Source organism: Anthonomus grandis, chromosome 10 (assembly GCF_022605725.1).
Source record: "Anthonomus grandis grandis chromosome 10, icAntGran1.3, whole genome shotgun sequence".
NCBI classification, from domain to species: Eukaryota; Metazoa; Arthropoda; class Insecta; order Coleoptera; family Curculionidae; genus Anthonomus; species Anthonomus grandis.
In genome coordinates this window covers 7,920,591-7,943,255 of record NC_065555.1, presented here as the reverse complement: position 1 = coordinate 7,943,255, position 22,665 = coordinate 7,920,591, and the positions used below count along the sequence as shown (strand labels likewise).

General features: G+C 28.8%; 1 protein-coding gene across 1 annotated transcript in view; it reads right to left on the bottom strand.

Annotated features, from left to right (window-relative positions):
- The window catches only part of LOC126741366 (head-specific guanylate cyclase-like), a 73,546-nt gene that overhangs the window by 6,741 nt on the left and 44,140 nt on the right, over nucleotides 1-22,665 (bottom strand). Inside the window, exons 4-7 of the mRNA XM_050447757.1 lie at nucleotides 19,389-19,642; nucleotides 9,023-9,215; nucleotides 6,178-6,323; nucleotides 1,288-1,496 (exon numbers count right to left, since the gene is read on the bottom strand). Coding sequence (XP_050303714.1) covers nucleotides 1,288-1,496; nucleotides 6,178-6,323; nucleotides 9,023-9,215; nucleotides 19,389-19,642 — 802 coding nt within the window. The remainder of the gene's footprint in view (nucleotides 1-1,287; nucleotides 1,497-6,177; nucleotides 6,324-9,022; nucleotides 9,216-19,388; nucleotides 19,643-22,665) is intronic.

The following is a 22,665-nucleotide window of genomic DNA, read 5'->3' as shown; positions in this document are numbered from 1 at the left end:
ATAAGTGAAAATATAGACACAAAGATCTGAGAATAGTAAATAATGTCTACCACAATTAGACGGCAAAAATCAAAGTGGATACTGAACTCTCAGAAGATGTAAAAATACAACGCGATGTATGGCAAGGATATGCACTATCGTCGCTCTTATTTAATTTTAATTTGTAAGAAAACATTTAAAAAGCACTGAAAGAAATAACAATAGAAGTGAAAGTTAATGTAATACTGATTAACAATATCCTGTATGCAGATGACATATTTAATAGAATAATAAATTCTTAATAAATAGTCGAATAATAGAATATTTACAAGGCTTGGTTGATCCATAAGCAGAGAATGATGGAGGGTGGAGTTTAAATATCAAAAAGTCCAAATTTATGACCATTTCAAAATCAGTTCAGCTACAGGGTAACGTAACCTATGAATCAATTGAGAGCTAATAGAGAGAGTCATTAAATATAAATATTTAGGAACCACGGCCAGTGAAGGTGATGAGTATACTGAGGATACTAAATCAAGAGTTGGATAAGCCAGAACCATATTTACCAGAATGAGAAATGTGTTATGCGGTAGAGATCTTAACTTACAAGCTAGAGTCAAAATACGGAGATGCTACATTTTCTCGGTATTGCCAGGTATGATGGATACGTTAAAGTCCAACGTATGTTCAAGAAGAGTTGAAGTGATCGACTGGAAGCATTTGAAATGTGATCATATAGAACGATCTTAAAAATAAGTTGAGTAAACATGGCAACAAATGACGAGGTTCTGAGGAGAATGCGAAAGGTAAAGGAAATACCGAACATAATTAGGATAAGGAAGCTGCAATATCTAGGTCATGTGATAAGAGGAGAGAAATGTGTATTGTTGCAGAATATTATATAGGGAAAGATACAGGGAAACAGAACTAGAGGAAGAAGAATGGTAGAATTGTATTTCCGTTGAGTTGTTTAAAGCTGCGGTATCAAAAGTAAAAATAGCTATGAGAGTCAACCTTCTAAAAAAAAATGGCACTTAAAGAAGAAGATATGGCCAAGATGTAATTTAAAATTCAAACCTTAGGCATTATTACCTGTTTAAAATTTCACAATAGTAAATGATGGCTCAGCGTCTTAAACATCTAGTGTTGTGCTACTACACCTAGTGAGTACTGCTATCTTTACGTAAGATTGGAAATTTTTCAGAGTACCTTAATTGTCAAAGTAAATAAGTGAATAAAATAAATTTTACACCATTTAAAGAAGAAAAAAATTAAATATATAATTAAAAAATCAATAAATATACGTACATTGGTGTTGTCCAAAGATTGTCTATTCTTAAGCGCCAAAACAAATGGTGTATTAGCTCTCTTGACGATTTCGTTAAACGTAAGGGTGATACTACGTGGTCGTCGAAATTCAAAGTAGGTTGATACCGTCGTACCTTCGATTGATTTTAGTTGTTGGCCAAAAAGGCGCATAAAGCCGATGCCCAGTTGAACTAGTTCCATTTTTTTATCTAAATAAAAGGAATTTAATTAAAATAGAGTTAAACAAATTGTACAGTGACATCAACACTTTTTTTTGAATATACATGTACTGGTAAAAGCACTGTAATTGCAAACTTAATATCAACTGTAATTGCAAATCTAAATATATTTTTTATGCAGAATTTATATTATATAAATAACCAGTACAAAATAAGTATAAATCAAATTAACCTTTTAGGGATTTGGGGATATAAACGTCATATGACTGATATGAATCTTTTGTACTTAACTACGTTTTATTACTAATTTGTAAAAAAAATAATATGGTAGGTATTGGATCAAAAATATTATTTCAATTTTTCATAATAAAAATTCTTATATAATTAATGACAATGATTTTTAATTTTTTTTTACTTCAAAGGTAATTGAAAGTAATCGTACTTAATGCGAGTTAAAAGATAAAATGTCTTGTATTAGTAGAGGTGCCTCATGGATAGAACCTGGATTAAGCCTTATGTTTTTTGGCGAGTTACTAAGTGAAATAAATTTATGTTTATGCAAAGTGCTTATGGATTTAATACCTGTTATATTATTTCCTACGTTAAATCTTCACAAGTATAAAATCTTATATAATATATATGTAATATTAAATTTTATACTATTCGAGTTCAAATTTGTCACTGCTCCTAAACTGTAATTTTAAATATTTTCAAATTTAAAAATTTAAATATTGACCAACAACTACTAAAAAAAAAAAGATTTTAATTACAATACGCATAATAATTAAGCAACTAATCTTAAAAAAAATCTTCTTGAACATCTCAAGCGTTACTGGTCTAATCACAAGTGTTATTTATCTTAAAAACATTGAGCTTATGTCTATCTAATCTAACACTGATAATGAAATAGTGCCTATACCATAGTATCCCATGCTTAAGCACGCGATCTTACTTTAAGAAAGAGAGGTATTACTGTTTTATCTGTGTTCACATAGATCGCGCGCTTCTATGATTTGTAATCTTGACTGTTATACTCGTAATTAGGTACATTGACTGCATTTATATACTCGTATAGTTAATCAATTAAGTTTGTACCGCAACACATACTATATAAACCAAAACGTCTGGAAGCGTCTTTCATCTATTATCAGAATACCCCATGATCCATGCAGTTTATCTATAAGTAAACTAATTTGTGTTGACGGCGGCAATTTTCACGGGCGAAAATCGGTTGCTTTTTTAACTAGAGGTATAAAGGTTGTATTAACTGCAGTAAAATTGCGTCTTCATAGAGTGTTTGTTTTAATGTGCATTACATTTATGTCTGTATTTATTATTTCTCTAAGCAGTTATCTGTAGAATTATCAATTATGTTTTTCTCATATCCAGTTACCATAACTGAAACGAATATAATGCTGACAATCGTTATCAGGCACCCAGACAAGAAATTAGGCCAGGTCTTTAAAACTGACTTTAACACATATATTGTGGATCAAAAAATATATATTTAATCAATAAGTTGAAACAAAAATACTTATACATGTTAATGTATTTTTAATGGAGTGATCTAAGGGATCCAGAGAATACGCTTGGAATATATTGGAAATAAGTATAATAGTACTTAAATCCTCAAGGAGTTTATAAAAGTAAATATTCTGAAGTTATACTTCAGATTTCTTTAGATCACACCATAAGCAGTATTTATTAATCGAAAGAATACGGCGGTTGTTCTGCTATAAAAATAGAGAAAAAATATATTAGGGAAACATATAAACTGTGTTTGCAAAGATAAATTAAGGGATGATATAATTTATACCATTGCGTCTCTCCGCACTTAGGAAACGTAAATAGAAAAAAGTATAAAAAAATCATAATTTTCTTGTAGTATTTAGAAGTATGAAGAATATTACATTATGGATCATGAAATAAGGTATTTTTTCTAAGTTGGTTTATTTTTTTGTTGACTTGACAAGTTAGAAATGCTTAAATAACAAAATGGAAAACACATAAAGAACCAAGTGTGACCACCAAGGTAATATAAAGAGAAGAAAACCTTATTATAATAACCTTTAATTAAAATATTTAATCATAAATGACACGATACCTGATTTATCTAATATTTTCTAATGATGCTTTTTCTGGAAAACAAGGAATGCATATAAACAAAATATTTATTTAATACTAATTTTTGCCAGAAAAATATAACAAATACAAGAATTGCTTCAATAAATATTTTTAGTATTGTTTATATCATATTAATTTCTTTTTAAATAGGTTCTCAAAAGAACAAATTTAATAAATAACTCTCAACTTATGTCTTTCTTATGCAAGGTGTAAGGATATTTATGACACTGGAGTAAATAAATCTCTTACGTATTTGCATGACATCGTGGCGCGAGACGTATGATGAAAGATGATCCGTCGTTTATTACGTATTTCAAAGTGTGAAAGGCTGTTTTAAAAGTAATATTTTATATCCAAGTTTTAAAATTCTGAATTCAACAAGTAGAATAGTGCTGTGGAAATCAGTACAAACTCTTATAAAAAATATTTTTGTTAACGCAATGTTCCTATATTACGAATAAATGGCAGTCAAAATTTCGGAAGCAGATATTTCTCTTTTTCGGCTACAATAGTGAGAGGTGGTCAAAAGTTAAAATCTCAACAATAAATAAAAGGGCATAAAGGGCATATTAAGATGCATGAGAAGGGACAAAGCAGGGTCTATACAAACATTAAAATTATATAATTACAAAACTAAGATAATTGTTATGTCAACAAGAACTAAGAACAAAATAGTTTTTTTTTTGTTCTTAGTTTTTGTTGACATAACAATTATCCTAGTTTTGTAATTATGTGATTTTAATATTTGTATAGACCCTGCTTAGTCCCTTCTCATGCATCTTAATTTGCCCTTTTATTTATTGTTGAGATTTTAACTTTTGACCTTGCCAGTAGCACGATAGCTGGTTATATGTTGTGACGAAAACCCTCATTGTATATCCCTGAAGATGGACATCTTATATGTCCGAAATATGTAGGATAGATGATTTTTAAATAAATTTAGTGGAGGATGACAGAAACAATTTTAGTTATCCTTTGACTTATTAACTCCACTGCAAGTATGGACTACTTCTTCAACTTTAAAAAGAAAAGAGTTAAACAACTTTTGCAGTGCCTCAAGGAAAACAAGTCAGCAAAATTAATTTTACTTATTAGAAATACAGAGTCTTTTGCAAAAGTAATTTAAAAGAACAATAAAATGATCGTAATAAAATAAAAGGAATCCTACAAGAACGTAAACCAGATTGATAAGATATTATAAGCAAGGTCAATTCAATGGACCTAGGTACTGAATTGTAGTTAGACAAAATCTAAAAATTGAGAAACCTTGAAAAGCAGCTTGCTTGTTTACAAAAGGGAATCCAGGCAAAATAAGCCATAAGTACATTGTTAATGTACCAAAAATGTCAATGTCAATGTAGCAAAAACAAGATTTCCTGAGCAGATGTTGGAACAACAATATATTTGACGTTAATCTAATAGCAGATATTTTTGTCTTAGAAGCCACTATAATCCTAGATAAGCTGTCCTATGATGAGAATTGTCAATAAAAATTCCTTGACAAAAAACGACTAGGAATGAATATAAAAAGAAAATAAAGGTTATATTTAATAAAATCAGAACAGAAAAACAGTATTGAAAATCTCGAGGACCAAAAAATTGCATTAAAAGTTAATCAAAAATTATAGGGTTAAAGAGGAGAAGATTCAAATTTAAAGGAAGTTTTATTAGATGTATAGTATAATAATATTACATCTTAAAATTATTATTGAAATTAATTTATTATAACAGGGTATAACAAGCTGATCGTCCTTAAAATCAGAATAATCTTTTTTTTCTATTTTATTTTAGATAAGAACTGGAATTTCGAATAATAAAAATAAATATAGTAATTCTGGAATCGTGCGATTATTAAAAACAAAAGTTTATCCTTAATATGTTTTTTAATTCACTAAAAATGTTTAAATGTGATCAATATAATTTAGCATTATGTTACCTTAATAAAAGTTACATTTAAATACGGTAATTTCTTATTATTGCGACAAAATTGAGAACATATTCCTTGAATAATTTATCCAAAAACAAACTTTTTCCACTTCTTCTCAAATACTTTTGTTCTTATAATTTTACAAGGCTGTAATCAAATCTAAGTTTTTTAAGGCATAATTGGGTCACATTGTTAAAGACACCCTGTATACAATTCGAGCAAATTAAGTCCGTAATCAATATTTGAACACAATACTGCTAATATTTACGAAATGTGGCCGAAAAAAAACAAACATCGATCAGAGCAAAGTAAATATTTGCAGTTAGTTACATCTGTACACAAACTCCAAACGACAAATAAATTGAAGCCTAAGGACCATCCAAATTGTAAACCGTATATTTGGCGAATGGCAGATAAGAGTTTTAAAACTATAAAAGCATTACAATTTTAACAGCACTAATAAAAAGTAGTGCAAAAGAAGGCGATAAGTTTGTTTTCTGCGATGGACTAATTCTAAGCTTTAATTCGGATTTCATACAAAAATTACTTTGGAAATAGCCCAACACCTTTCTACATTAAAACTTTAAGCACTTGTAACTCTGGTTTCTTTAAATCTTTTGTATACCTATTAAACACAGAACAAAAAAGAAAATAACTTACCTATAACAAAATGCCAAGGGAAAGCTTTACAAAAAGTTTGTATACCAATAGGAAGGTTGTTGATTGTTTCTGGTTTCGATTGCTTAGAATAATCCCTGTACAATGTTCCATTTTCAATATTCGATGCTAGCCTACGTATGTGGTATCTGTAATAAAAAAGGCATTTTAAGTCTACTATTTATTAATGATACATAGTGTTTGGGTAAAATTAATATTATTTTAAATTCATATTAATTCACCAATTTTTAAAGCACTATTTAAATAAATTCAGAAAATTTAATTAATTATCGGTCTTAATAAATCGAAGCTTAGCATTGAATTACGTCTGTTTTCTTTTTAATAATTGCGCTTATAAGAAAAATGTAGGAAGCTGTTAGTGAAAGTTCAGAAGTAATTTTTAGAACAATTAAGGACTAATTGGATTAATTTTTTTAATATTAAACGCTGAAAATTTAACTTTTACGTATTTCTTACTGAATTAAGATAATTATCCAGAAAAATATAACTTTAATTAATAAAAAATGGTCTAATTAATGTATTGTCACAGATTTACAGAATACCAGATGTGAAAGATCGCGGATATAAGCCCCCGATATTCGATGCCGTTGAAAAGGATCGTTTGGACTAGCCGCACCAATGCATTTTTAAGTTTTTTTTGTAGGGATAGATGTTCTGCACTATAATTTCGCTGGGATATTATAATGCATTTATAATGTCAAAATAGAAAATAAAAAAATAGAAAAAAATAAATAAAAAATAGAAGGGCTTAAATAAAACAGAATGTAAGGGTTCTTGAGTACATATTTATTTCATTTAACAGATTTAAGGATCTTATTTAATAAAACATTAAAGATGAAACACAATTTTTAATTTTCTTTTAGTTTCATCTGATTTTTTGGCAGATGATAAATCTCTGTTGGCGAATTGTAAAGTATAAAATATTTTAAGTCGTATAAAATTATTTATAAAAAATTATATAAATAATTTTATACGACTTATCGTTTTATTAAATACTGAAAAGGAAAGTTATCACATGGGTGAGTAAAATTAATGCTTTTCATTATCTCGAAATATTAATTTATTAACTCATCTTTTGGAAACTAAATAACGTCGTTCCTTTACCATCTGTGGCTGGAACAATAAAGATATACACACTTATACCCCCCAATTTCAACAAAAATAATACTAAAAAAATATTTAAAAAAAAATACAAATATATTATTTTAATTTAATTATTAATCATAAACACGCGTACTACGCAAAGAAAATTAGAAGCACGCGGCGTGGAGGCTTGCAGCAAATTAAAACCAATCAAGTCTGGCGCTCGCACGCGTATTTTCGAGCAGTTTCGCATCTGTATTCTGTAAATCTGTGGTATTGTTTAAAATATTTTTAAAATAATTTCTTGGTACTAGCTTCAATGAAATAATGTCTACTAAAAATAATGCAACACCGGTGGCTCTTCGGGGTCTATCTGATTTAATTGATATTATCTCTTTCTCGATTTAAGAGCACTTAGTTCTTAAATAAAGCAAAATATATTGAAATTGAAATTATATGTATCAATTTAATGAATAATTAATTTATCTAAATTTAGAAATTATGTGAAAACTTCAATTAATATGATTTTGAAATAATATTGATATGAGGTTGATGTAATCCAGTCAACTTATTTAAAACATGTGTACCGTAAGATTCTATTCCGTTGCATCTCACAAACTATGAAATTTAGATAAAAGACCAAACAATTTTTAAGCGTATTTAAAAAATAATATCACAATCTGAGACATTTATCTCAGAAAGTAACATTGATACTAATAATCAATGAAAGTAATAAAATATAAATGTAATAAACAATTAAATTTTCTTCGCTAATAACGATTGACCTTAAAATGACCTCGAGAGGTCACTTAGACCTCAAGGTCAGAAACGTTCTGAATGCAAATTGTATCGCCCTTCTTGGATCCGGAATAACAATTGCAATTTCTCGTTGCAAAAATCATTTGACCTTGAAGGGTTACTTCGACTCCAAGGCTTAATACAGATCTTAATGTACAATATTACGCTCTATCTGATTTCGGAATAAAAAATACGGGAATTCAATTTAAAAAAAAAACAAAAGTTGACTTTGAAATTACGTTGAAAAATGATCTTGGGGTCATAAACAAGGTCACCGCTGATGTTTTAAGTCAAAACTGAAGAACAATTTTTTTAAAGCGCTTTCTTGAAAAATGCGATCCTAGGAAGTTAAAAAACTTTTTAAGAAAATGGGCTTTAAATATCGGCTTTTAATGTATTTGTGGTTATAGCAAAAGTAATAGTTTTTTAGATACTTATTGAATATTTTCAAACAAAAATAGTATTCGTTCTACTTTTTAGTACAAATATGATTTATTCTTATAATAACCGATCACTTGTCAAACAAAGTAAATCATAATGCTTGACTAGTAATATCGTTGATATCAGGTAGAAAGGTCTGGACAATTTCGATCTTGGATGCGAAAATTTCTATAGGTACATTTCGGCCATTTGCATCCGAAAGACAAATTGATCAGTCATGTGTATTTTAATAACCATGCATATACAGGTTAGGGAATCGATCATTATGCATAAAGAGATGCTTAAAAGCGAAATATGGTAACGCGCACGTATGCATCTCGTACGTGCTGCTACTTCCATGTTTTTCAGTACGATACTTCAATAATATCTACAATAATTTTTTTTCACAATTTATTTAAGGGTATAACACCCAGTCTTTATTTTGATTGCAATATAAAATAAATAAATACATAAATAAACAACGCACGCCGTGTGAGAAAAGCAAAATTATAAATCTAAAACTTACCTAAAATGTCTGGTATCATGCTTAAGCCGTTCCATACTAATGTCGGTTTGCGTGTTGTAGAGTTTTTTGGCAAGGGCTTTAAGGCTTCCAAGTAATAAATGAGCCACTGCCGGTCTTTCCGTAGTAAAATCCAGATGTAAAGTAAAATCGTCCAGAGCATTGCATATAAAAGCAGCTTCCGTTTCCGGATGATCTAAATGACAAAACATTAGTTATAAGTGAGATTCTTCCTAAAAAGTTAGGGTGTTTTTATTTAAGTTTTATGCTTAAATAGTATATATTATTAATTAATAAAATATTAGTAAAATAACGTAATTTGAATGATGTAGATTTATGAATAAAAGCTGCTAGTTATGTCTGTGATAAACGCTGACTTTTCACTGTAAATATTTCCAATAATGTAGTTGACTAATTATCACCTCTAGTGTTGACTGTAGTTTCATTTCTTATTTGTCGTTTATTTGTTTCCAAGGTAAATAAGCAAAAAGAGACAATCAAAGTCCTACAATAAAATAACCTAAATACCCCAAGTTAGACCAAATTGGATCAAAAAAGATGCGGTAATAAAAACTAGACCCTGTAGGTGAAAATATTACACTAAACATAAGTTGACCTTTCAATAAACTTAAGCTACAAAAAATAGTACTAAAACTATAAGAATTGTTAACGTATTATATTTTCTTAACAATATTTAACATCCTATAAAAGAAGTATTTATACCCCTTGGTTAAACAGAAAATTAAATACGTTGCGGTCACAATTAATTGTTATTTTTACATATTTCTTCTGGCAGATTGTATTGCATTGATATTAGTTAATAATTTTTTTAATCGTGACTTGAGCGATATGCTCTGCGTTTATGCACAGAAACTTATTTTATTCGTGCAGTTACAAAAGCAGGGTCGTTTTATATTAGAAATTTTGTTAGACGACCCAAAATGATATCGGTACAAGAAGATGAAATGTTAATTTATGCTGCCGCAAATCCTTAAGCAAGCAATTGAGGTTTACAAGCATCTGTGCGCATAGGTAATTCCACCATCTCATACATTTAACATTTTTTGATAGAGGATTTGGTAAATAACAAATAATTTTTCCAAAATGTACGAATTAAAAATATGGGAATCCCCATATTCAAAAAAAAATATTTCCCGAAGAAGCAACATTTATCAGACGAGTAGATTTGGAGTGGAGAAATAATTACCATTAGGCGCTTGTAAATCCATTTATAGACTTTCAAAATAATTTTTTTGTTAATATTTGTCCTTATCATAATTTTTAGGTATAAACAGTTACACTAAACCAAAATAATTAACTAGACCTTTTGGATGACATACCTCTAGTTCACTTAGCACAGCCCCCTAACCATAGCCCTAATCTAAATCCGTTAGATGTTTACCTTTGGGGATTACATAAAGCACTTAGTATACCATATTTAATTTAAAACACGAAACAAGATTTAAAAAAAGATCATTAATCTGCCAATACTATTAAAAATCCTAAAAATACTTTTCTGGACAAGGAGAGTGAATTGATAAATGCGATTAGCAAGTATAATGGGATGGGTACTTTAACCATATTATTTTAACATAATTTTTTTATTTATTTAAAAAAAACTGAGTTGTAGGTACATACTAAAATATACAGGGTTGTGATTTAATAACAGACACATTTAATAAAAGGGGAGTTTTTTTTCAAATATTTCTCGGACAGGTACATGTCATAAAAAAGTGTGACAGAAAAAAAAAATTAAAATGGAACCTTTTGTAATTTTCATTTTCAAATTATCCGCAAAATTCTGAACATGATTTATGAATATTATATTCTTTACCTTTCTTTAACTCTTTACGAAATAATTACGTTTAAATAATAATTATAACACTTTATTGCAATATAAATTGGTAAATTACATTCTACATTCTTAACATTTATTTTATTAAGTCCTGGAAGTCGCTGCTCGTAACAGCTCTGCAGTATCCCAGACGATCGACACATTTTCCTGTACAGACTCAACTGTATCTGGAAAAATATAAAAATAAAAATATGTGGCTTATCTTATGTAAAGTCCAGTTCAGAGATCTATTAGAATCTTTGATGTGTCGCAGATGCCGCACTAAATAGTCCGTGCGTCTATGTCGTATTTATTGTCGCATAATATACATGTCTAAATGGCAAAATTTTATATAATTTAACTATGAAATCATTTTAAATGTACGTAAAACCCCATGTTTTACATAATTTTTTATTTTTCATTCGAAAATATCCATTTTTAGAAAGAAAATAATATCACAAGAAAATAATATAAAAAAATTGACCACGGACTAAAATCCAAACATCTTACAAAACCCTTTTAAACACTCCCAGCACTCACAGACTTCTCAACTCTTTTTAGCCAGTCTATTAAACAAAGATAAAACACATGCGTTCTGGCGATTCCTACTTTAGGCTGTGCAAGTGATTGTGTATCTCTCTCTATCCTACTGATTTTGAGGATTACGGGGCCGAGAATTTTTGGCCTGTTTTTGTATTACTATTGTCGTGTTTTTAAAGAGATCTTTAAGGATGGGTCAATCGCCTTTAATAGTTGGGAGTGTGTTTTTTTTATTTGTGTTATTAAACTATTTGTAATTTTTTTTTGTATCTCGTGTAATTGGGTGTCCTATCTGTTTGAAATATATTACAATTTATTTTTATTTATATATTTATTATTAATTTACTTACTAATTTAAATTTAATTCGAGGCTGGATTTTCTCACAAAAAATAGATATATAAATTGCCTAAGATCTAGAGTTTAAAAAAAAATAATAAAATATAAAAATAACTCAATCTACTAAATTAAAAAAAAAACTCTTAGAAAAGAATCAAATTTTTATACTACAATATGTTAATTCATTAAAATAGACCCATGATGATTTTACTGCCCAAAATTGACAAAAACATGCGTGGAATCCACTGAATCGCCTGTTATTGAAAATAAAATATTATGGAAATACTATACACTGCCAAAACAAACAAACAAAATTTTAAAATTGACAAATAATGAAAGATATATTTACTTCTAAGTTTTGCCATGTATTGCTCTAAGATTTAAAAAAAATGCCCAAATTATAGGCATAGTATTTGATTTTTAAATTTAAAAGATAGCTATTTTTATTTCAAGTTAGAATCTTTAATAAATTAAATTGTTTATTTTTTAACTCATCAGTCTCACTGTTTATATCACAAATGTAGGGTCAAAAGTTCATTATATTAAAAAGTGTTAGTTATTAAAGCTGTGTTATTAAAAATAGACTAACAAATAACAATTATAACATAAAAACGTACATTTTCTATTTTATTTGTGGTTTCGCCTTACTGCCTTAAATTTAACAAAATGTAACAGTAAAATCACAAAGTAAGGAAATCATTTAACCTGCCAACAACTGAGAAATAAACTATTAATCATATTAATCTCGATTATTTAAAAGGATTTGATGGTATCGATTGTTCATTGTAAAATTAGTACTATGTTTTTAATAATGTTGTGTTTGTCATTTAATAATATTTTCTCTGATGCTAAACGTATTGATTCGGATGTGCCACAAGGGTCAATCCTAGATCCTTTACTTCTCCTAATATAGGTGCACTGTTGATTTACCAAATGTGAAGAATTCTGAATATGATGATGACACCTAAGCTATAACCATAACTACACTTAATAAGTCAATACTCAAAAGAACATAATTTAATTATCAAATCTTACCCTGGATTTGTTTTGGTATTGTACCTAAAGACCTTAAAATGTTTCGACTGGGAAAATAAATAAATCTCAATATCGAAAAAAAGGAAATTTATATAATTTGAAGACAAACCAAAACATTTTACCCTTTTGTGTCAAAAAGTAAATGTTTAATGCCTTAATCCAGAGAATAAATAGGCCTAAGTACTTTGTACCACCTATTCTTTCATCACTTATTATAAACACCTTACTGATAAAGCTAAATACTAAACTTATTAAAAGAAAATTTAAAAACTTAAATCTTATCTTCTAATTAAATATTATCTAGGAACTATCCTGAATTTCTAACTTTATAAAACCAAACCCAATAATCCCGAATAATAAAATTTTAAATACAAATAAATTGTAAGGCCGGACCTGTGCAACTTTTCACGCTTCAGTGACTGCGACTGAGGTCAGAAGTCTAACAAAATAGTACGTGGGTATCTGTAGTCAAATCTTACGAATCAAATGTTTAAATTAAAAAAAATTTTTAAAATATTTATTTATTTGATGGAACGATTAAATATCGCTTAGAATATTACTGTATGACTCTTTCCACATAAAATTTTTCGATTAAACATACATGCCATGTGACAATACAAGCAACACCGGCACACGGTCTATTCGCGGCACATCAAAGATTCTAATAGATCTTTGAACTGGACTTTACACTTAATTTTTGACTGGACGTAGATTACGTCTGCCTATTAACCGGTTTGAGCAAACATTATCTAGGCATGTTCTAACAATCGCTACATAGTGGGCAGGCATCCCTTTGCAAGAATCAAGTCGTCTACTAAAAGGTCCTAATAACGCTGTTTCATCAACGTTTTTTTAAAGTATGGTCCTATTATTCTATTATTAACAATCTATTTTATTAATTATTCTGAGAATTACTTTCCCTGAATAAGTGTGGATTGTTAGGTGCCTAATACCTAAAATTAGGCACATTTACATATCCATAATCTGGCATTATTAATTTTTGCGATCCAGATCATCTTCTAGTAGCTCTGTAACTCTTTATATAGGTGAGTTTTATAATGGTAATACTTTCTCTTCTATAGTACTTCTTCAGTTAGTCTTGAGAGGTTTATATTTTTATGTAATTATACTATGATATTCAGTCTTTTACCATTAGAAATGCCAATCCTTTTTGGTCTGCCAAGATCCTTAACAGTTTTAGTTTCTCTAAATTTATGAAACGTGGAATGTAATTTATCAATTTATATCGCAATAGAATAATGTAATTACTATTAAATACATAATTATTTCATGAACAATAAAATATAGGTATGGGACATTATACATAAAACGTGAAAAATTTTCTAAAATAACAGAAAATGTAAGAATATACAGGAGATGCCACTAAAGAAAAAAAATCTGTCACTGGCAGTTTTTTGCGACATAAAAATTACATCTGATGGTAAATATGCTAGATAAAAAAATAAAATTGGCATGTCTGAAAATTTTCTTAAAAGAAAATATCAATTTTATTGGAGTTGTCCGTTACTAAAAACTATTATAATTGTTCCAGCTTTCTAAGTATAAGTTATTAAACTTCATTAGTTATGCAAAAAGACTGCAGGTGTTTAAAACGATCAAAAAGTTTACGTACGCCTATGAACGATCACGAAATTCAGACAAACTGAACGAAATTCTCTTTTTATACTTTATATACTTCTAGGATAATATATTAGTAAAAATTTAGATACTTGTCACGACACGCACTAAAAAAAAACTAATGAAGTCATGAAAAATTGGTATAGATTCAGAGTCAGAAAATGAGGTTAAAAAAATTGCCTCTCTAAAAGTATTGAATTAAAAAAAAACAATAAACATTTTTTTAAAGGTTATATATTTTTTCTTGGGCTTATTTACTGCTTGCACTCTAGCTCTAAGGTTTACTAGAACAATATATACACCTTAACATAAGTATACTTGACAATTGTGATTCTGTTACAATGTCGCCAACAGCCGGAAATTGCCTATGCCTCGGAGGTTCATTTATAGCAGAAACCTTCAGCAGGAAAATTATTTCAGTGAAGCAAATATCAAAAATGTTGACGTTGGAGTTAATTAGTCCTAGTTTAATTAGTATGTGGCAGTAAAGCTTCAGATAATGCCTATGCAAACTCTAAAGTTTAGTTATCGATTAGTTTTGTTATACCTTTAAACTTTAGACCAGTTTTAGAACAGTTCCTGCCTTGTTATTCCCATTGAAATCGGGACATAAAAGATTAAATTACTTTTGACGTTATTGGATAAAAATTTCTGCTTAAATTTTGATAAGATTCCTTATACAAGCAAATATGCCACTTTCCCTAATATCTTATATCCTGAATAACCCTATTACTGAAGGTCACCCACGCTAGAATAGTCATTATCCCGAAAAACTTTTTTTCAAAACCTTTTATCATGAAAAACATGTTTTCCGGATTTCGTTTCCTTAAATTTATTGGAAAGAATCAGACTGAACCTTTAAAAAAAAATTCAGCCGAGATAACCTTGGATAGAATAAATTCGGATTTGATTGTTATTGATGCTCAGCTTTAGTTGTCTCCTATTCTAGAAAGTTTTCACGGCTTCTGGTTAAAGTTCCGATAAATATTTTTTGTGTAATAGGATTTACTACGGAAACAAAGCAAATTTTCCATTTTCAAATTTATTCAAGGTGTAATTTGTGAAATTGTTATTTTAGAGAAAATATAACCAAATGGTGGTTAACATTAAATGCATTTTAATTTAAATCAAGATGATTTAAATTAATTAGTTTCATCGATTTTTAGTATTAAATTGTAAGATTTAGAACAAGGAATTTTTGGTATTGGAGTTTTAAAAGTGTTTCTTGTAGCTAAGTTTAGACAAGATTTAGATATGGCTCAATAAAAAATAACTTAATATTAACAAGTGGAATACTCTGTGTACAAGTGGATTAAATTAGTTTTAAGAAAAACTGGTTTGGTCTGGTTATATATAATATATAATTTTTTTTAGACCTTTTCAATACTATATATAAACCTATACTTAGCAAAAATGAGTTTTAAATATCATACAATTTATTAGCAATTAAAACGAAAAAAAAGCATAATTAAATCTTAATTATTTTTTGTTCATAATAAGAAAAGCATAATTCCCATAGCTCCACTCTTCAAAATTCTATCATGTGCTTATTCATTCATTTTCTTTTCAGTTCATCCTCCATTTCTATGTTTAACAAATTGTCAAAGTATTTTTTCCAGAGTTCAATTACTTATGGTATTATTTTTACATCGTGAATAATAATAAAAATAATATACCTAAAACCTACAATAGTCATGTTGAAAATGTCTAAATTGCAATTTCACATCTTAAAAAGCAGTTTATCCAAAAAATAAATGAAAAGAAAATCCATTTTTATTTATTTATTTTACCAGCGTGTATCTTGGAAACGAGGCAATTTCGATCTAAGGTAAGTTATTTTAAATCGTCTTAATTTAACTCGAGGAACTATTTCTGGTTCAATAATTGCTTTTTCTTTTCCGAATCTTTTTCATTTTGCTCAGTATACCGAAGGCTCAGTCAGTCGATAAATTTTCAAGCGGATGACATCTTTTGTTTCAAAGTTTTTCTTGATCTGGTTAAGATTCCCATTAAAAAATAACCTCTAAATAATACCTTAACAAATGCGTCGCTCCTAATGATTATATAAAATCTATATATATATATATATATACACAGGGTGGAGCATCGAAAACGAAACAGAGGCATTTATTGGCAGTTCAGTTTTTTTTTTGGAAAAACGCACAGATTAACGATGTTAAATTTATGTACACCAATTTAGTAGTTTTTGAGATTTACTGATATAAAGCCTAAAAAAAACATTAGACATATCTGTTTAACCAAATATATAGATTCGGATAAAATTCCAACTCATTGGGACTTCAACTTTTGTATCAATTTCCAAAAAGATACCTCCAAAAGACATACAAGTTTTTTTTCGAGTTATACATGTAGGATAGTATTTTTTTTTTATAATTAAAATAACAAAATCAGTTAGTGTAAGCTTTTCTTTATCTTTCCAAAAGTATTTTTTCTTTCAAAATGATGATGTGATATATAATTTGCGCTCGTTAAAACAATATTTAAGGTTCTCAGAAAATTGATACTGCCGAACCGAATTTGTGGAAACTGCTGACTTAAAAACCCGTTTGATTTCTGTTAACGGTACGACGGCGATAAAAGGGGAATAATAAAAAAGCTGACTCAGTACTTAATACGTATTAAAAAATGAGGACACGAGAAACAAGGAGTCAGTTGAAGTCTTTGAAGAGTAAAAGTCGATCTAATCTGCCGGTTTAAGACGTAAAGTCGCGGGATCACCAAAAAAAAAGGTTTTGGTGCCGTGCAAGAGCTTTATAATTATAACGGGAGAAGACGGCTCCCGGTTTTATAATTTTGAGTATTTTAAAGACAAATTAAGATGTAACTAAGACGGATTTTTAAAATAAATCGAAGACGTAAATATAATAAGACGCTGTCGTGTAGTGTGAAGTTAATTAAGCGGGTTTTATGCAAAACAAGTTTTATCATCACACTTTATTATTCATGTTATTAAGTCTACTTGATTCACTTATTTATTAAACTCTTTCTTTTGTTGTTCTGCCATCCAGACTTTTATTTCCTAAAAGAACCCAATAATATCTCTAGCGATAAAGAAAAAACCTACATACATGGTCGAATATAGTCGAAATGTGAAAAAAAGAACAAGTAGACAAAGTTTGGCTTCATCAAATGGTTGGGTATAAGAGAGGCTTTGTTTATAATCAAGCTATTGATTCAGAAGTATTATAATTAACGCCAAGATGTTTTTCTATGTTCCATATATTATCAGAAAGCTATTAACCATATTAAATACAATATTCTCTTAAATAGACGGCGCAAGATAGGAATATACGCCAAAGACATCAGAGTCATAACCTATCCACAGATACCTTCAAGGTTTGTAAAGGAGTCATACAGGGCCTACTATCTTATGGCCCTGGAAGGATAAAGTGGAGGAATTGGGATTAATTAAACTCCAATTATTGGAATGCAGAAGATATAATTCTAATAAAATATAATTCTAGTAACAATTTTGATGATCTCCAGCAAATAATGGATAGGATAAGTGTTTTGGTCTTAAACATCAATGTTATCAAGACCAAACTTATAGTAGTAGGTAATAAATCCAATCAATACCTATAGGACGAGTATGATGGCTTAGATATTTGGATTCCATGATCAATGAACGATGGTACTACGACGAAGAAGTTAACGAATTAAATAAGAACAACATTATTCAAACTTAAAAACTTCCTATTAGCTCGCAGTCCCTTACTAGCACTTAGACTACGGGTAGTAAAGTGTTACATAGGGCCCATACTAATACAGAAACGTGGTCTCAAAATTAAAACCCTAAAATGCATTGAGGTATTTGAAATATATCCATAGATCCTTGCGTCTGTCATGGACTGCACATACCACGAATGAAGAAATTTTCGAGAACTAATTAACATCGTTACAGAAAGAAAATTTTCCTACTTCGGTCATATCCTTGAAGGAGGTAAATATTATATTACTAAACTAATTTTATGAGGAAAAATAGAGAAACATCAATGCTTGGGAAGATAGCAACACTCCTGGCTAGTAGACATACAATACTAATGTAACATCATACAACATACTTAGAAAAGCCAAAAAGGTACTCTGTATGACGAGTATACATGACGAACGGCTAAGCACAAAAAGAAGAAGTAGAATAAGAAGAATAAGAGAAGAAGAGGAAGAAAAAGAAGAATTTGTATTATTCAACATTTGCTTTATGTTGCAAAAGTTTATAATAAGTGTAAAAAAATTATACAATTTCGTGATAAGTTTTTCATAATCTAGGAACTAGTTGGTAAGTAATGCTTGAGTATCTAGCCCAATTTTTTCTAGAATTTTGGTGGATGACAATAAAACTAATCAAAAGTGATGATATTCAGCTAAGCTAAGCAATTTAAGCTAAGGATTAGCTTTATACTTGTATTATAGTAGTTTAAAGCGTAAGTCAAAAGATCTTAATGAATTTGCTTAAATGATTGTAGAAAAGAAAAGGAAAATACCAATTTTTGATCTCATACACATGTTTGCACCTTAAAGAACATCTGATCACAGTTCAGACGGCCCTATAAATATAATTATATGGATCATATAATTTTGATTAAATGTATGTAAATCTTTGGGTTAAAAAAATGAGACCATTGGATACAGTACCAATAGTTTTTCTGATATTTTTAAATAAAAAGGTAATAGAAAGAAAGAATTTGAATCGAACTGACATTTATGTAGATCAGAGGAACAGACATTTTTAACAAAAAAATTTACCTTGTCTATTTGAAAATAAAAATAAAAAATAAAGGAAAATAAACCAAATAAAACTAATAAAAAATATATGCAAAAATTAACTTCAAACTTATTTTAGCTTTGTAAACAAACTTTAGACTTTATTTACAGAGATTGAATTAAATTGAGAATATAGTCAGTCTCGGAAAAAGGGTCAGTTAAGTATCTAGTATTTCAATATAATAATCAGACAACAGACATACCATCATTTATATTTTCCTGATATTTTAACACGTCATGAACACCATCCAATGTCGTTAAAAACTCCTTTAAGTTTCCTCCTAAACATTTAAAAGCTCTCTCCATTCGATCTGTACAACACGTATTGATCAGTTCTTGACCAAGTCGATCAAAGAATTGATCTTCGTCGATTTCGGTATTCCACCGAATGATTTCGTAGACATCTTCAAGGTATGCGTAGTGATTGCAATCCGACAACTGTTCTGGTAATATGTTGCTAAAAAGAAAAGAGGAAAGGTAAAAAAATTACGTGTAGCACAAGTAAGAATATTTAAAACAATCATTCTAAAGGTAGGAAATAACTTTTCGATTTTGTGTATTGGCTATCGCAAGTGAATTTAGCGGTAAGTTAAGTTGATGAATATGAAATCTAAAAGTAATTCTGTTTAAAATATATAAATACATGAAGAAAATTGGGTTAATTAAGCACGTTAGTTGATATGTTGTTGGTAGCGATAACTTCGATTATGGATTCCGTAACTATCATTGTCCTGTGATTGCAGGAATTTGACATTTTACATCCTGCCAAATACCCATAACGATTTTGACAAATTCGTATTTTTGGTTGGTTGTAGCAATCCAGTTTCAGCACTTGTAAAAAGATATATAAAAAAGTACTTAGTCAGCCTTTATGCATCTCTGTTACAACACCCGTCAATATTCAACCAATAAAATATCAACAAACAGCACAAGAATGTCACGGACCCCTTCTACTACTGGCGTGGCTTCCTATTTCCCAATTTTCTCATTTTTCCGCAGTTCCTATTTGAATATTGTTGCGGTCGGTCAGTCCGCACTCGATCGCTTTTGTCACGATAAAATGTTTTATGTTATCACAATCAGGAGGATTTCTTGTCCTGATTACATCGATAAAGGGTAAAATTTTGAGAAAAACACATCTTATTCGTAACAAATGTATTATTTCTTAAGTATAAAATGTTAAAATATTTTCTGGTTATTTATTTTGAATACGTAGATAAGATAATGAATATTATAGCTGGAATAGCAAACACAAGAGCAACAAAAATTTTAAACATAATAAATAAATAATAGTTACATTTTATGCTACTCTGAAGATTTAGTAAAATAAACTTAGTACTGAAGTAGTTATATTATTTATTTAAAGCAATTTTAATGTTTTTTTTGTATTGCATTCCATGCTCTTACGACTCTAATAAGTCAATTAAATTATCCACTTTATAAGGTCTTTTATATTTTATCCTTATTTTACGATTGATATCTTTTATGTCTTTTTTAGCTCATTAATATAATACCGAATAAGTTACACTATATTTGGTACTGTCTTTTGCGTTTCATACTGAATTGTTTTTTAAATTGTTTTTGACTTTGTAAGTCTATTTTTTGTTTTGCTTTGACTGCAACTTGTTCTCTATTTTGAAACACTAAGTCTTTTTCACCCAAATGTCCATGACAATCTTTATCAATACCAAACACTAATGTATGTAGTGTATACCCTGTACTTTCATTTATAGTATTATTCATTCCACAAAGAACATCTGGGAGCTTATTATACCATTCGCTTTTGGCATGTATACTTGTATTTATACCATTTAAAAGAGTGAAAGCCAATGTGATCTATTTCTTCGTAGTATTTTTCAATATACTCGTATTAAACTTATAGATTTTTGGAATCACTAATTTTAACTCACCATTTAATATTTTTTTAAAAACTCTATAATTTTTAAAACAGTCCGTGTATTTTATGTCTTTACTACTGTGCGATCTTAATTTTTTACGAATTATTCATAGTTGCTCGTCCTGCATTTAAATTGCTAATACCCAAATGTGACATTTTGTGGTCCGTATTCAATTTTAAAATAATAATCGTGAATAGCTCGTTGATTGCTACCAATGAGCTATTATAGCTACTAATTCTTTTTTTTAAAAATGTGTTTTGTACTGCATTAAAATCTGTAATTATTATGAAAATTTTAAATTATTTTTGTCACATATGATTAGGAAAGTATTTAGTTTTTTAATGCTTTGAGAAATAAATTTAGATGCATTTAAAACGTCGTCAACATAAATTGATATTGCTGAATTGCGTAAAGCTTTTATTATATTATTTGCCCATCTTTGGAAAGCTGCAGGCCGTATTATATAAATGAAAAGACTCAAATTGTCTCTCTCGAGTAACAAATTCGGTTTTATCAATCAAGTTCTTTGCCATTGGAATTTGATAGTACCCCTGCTTCATATTTAGACTAGAAAAATACTTACTTTCGCGTAATTTGTTAATTAGAACTTCGATATTTGGTAAAGAGTCTTTCGTAGTAATGGCATTTAGTTTTCTATAATCAATGCAATGCCCATCATTTGATTTTTTTTGTATAATTCCTGCTGTTAATAGTTCCCACAATATAATTTTTTTCATTTCTGAATATATAGAAAAATTCTATATCTCTTATTGTTCCTAGTTTTAATAAAGATTGTGCAAAACGTGATTGTTTTATATTTAATAATTTTTGTTCTAGATTATGGTGTTCTGTAAGACATGGTTCTATGTTATTTAGTGATGAAATTCCGCAGTGAACGACAACTTCATGATTTGACTTAATTTATAACAAAATATCATAAATTTGAGTCCAAATAGGCCTTAAATAATATAGCAACATACTACACAATATAGTAATAAAAAAATAAGAAGTATATTTAGAACTAATTAATGGAATGTAAGTTCCAGCCTAAATTAACGATAACTACTTAGCTTAAAGAACAATATAAAGGCAAAAATAGTCAAATAGCAAAAGATAATAAAAACATTCCATGTTTCATAGTTCTATACCAATAATAAAGTTGGGCTTTAAAAAATGATATGAATACATTTAATACAAATGTTTTTTTTAATCAAAGATTATTAATATAAATTAATAATCTTCTTAATTAGCTCCTCTAATACATTTTTGTTAATTAAAAATTTGCCAAAAACATTTAATATTTTTTCACATTAGAAAAAAACAATTAGGGAACACTATGAAGATGACGTACCCAGCAAATTTTGCCTTATTCTTTAAGTAATGGAAAACCAAGCAGAGTAAGAATTAGTGAGAAAAAACGTACCACTTTAAAAGCGTAAGAGCTTTAAATGCTTATGAGAAATTTCTAAATGGATAGATCTACAACAATAGGTTTGCTAAAAAAATGGAAATGTATTTCACAAAAAAAAGCAAGTAATTAATAATTTTATAAAATTATGTTCATTCTATACTGTAGCTTAGA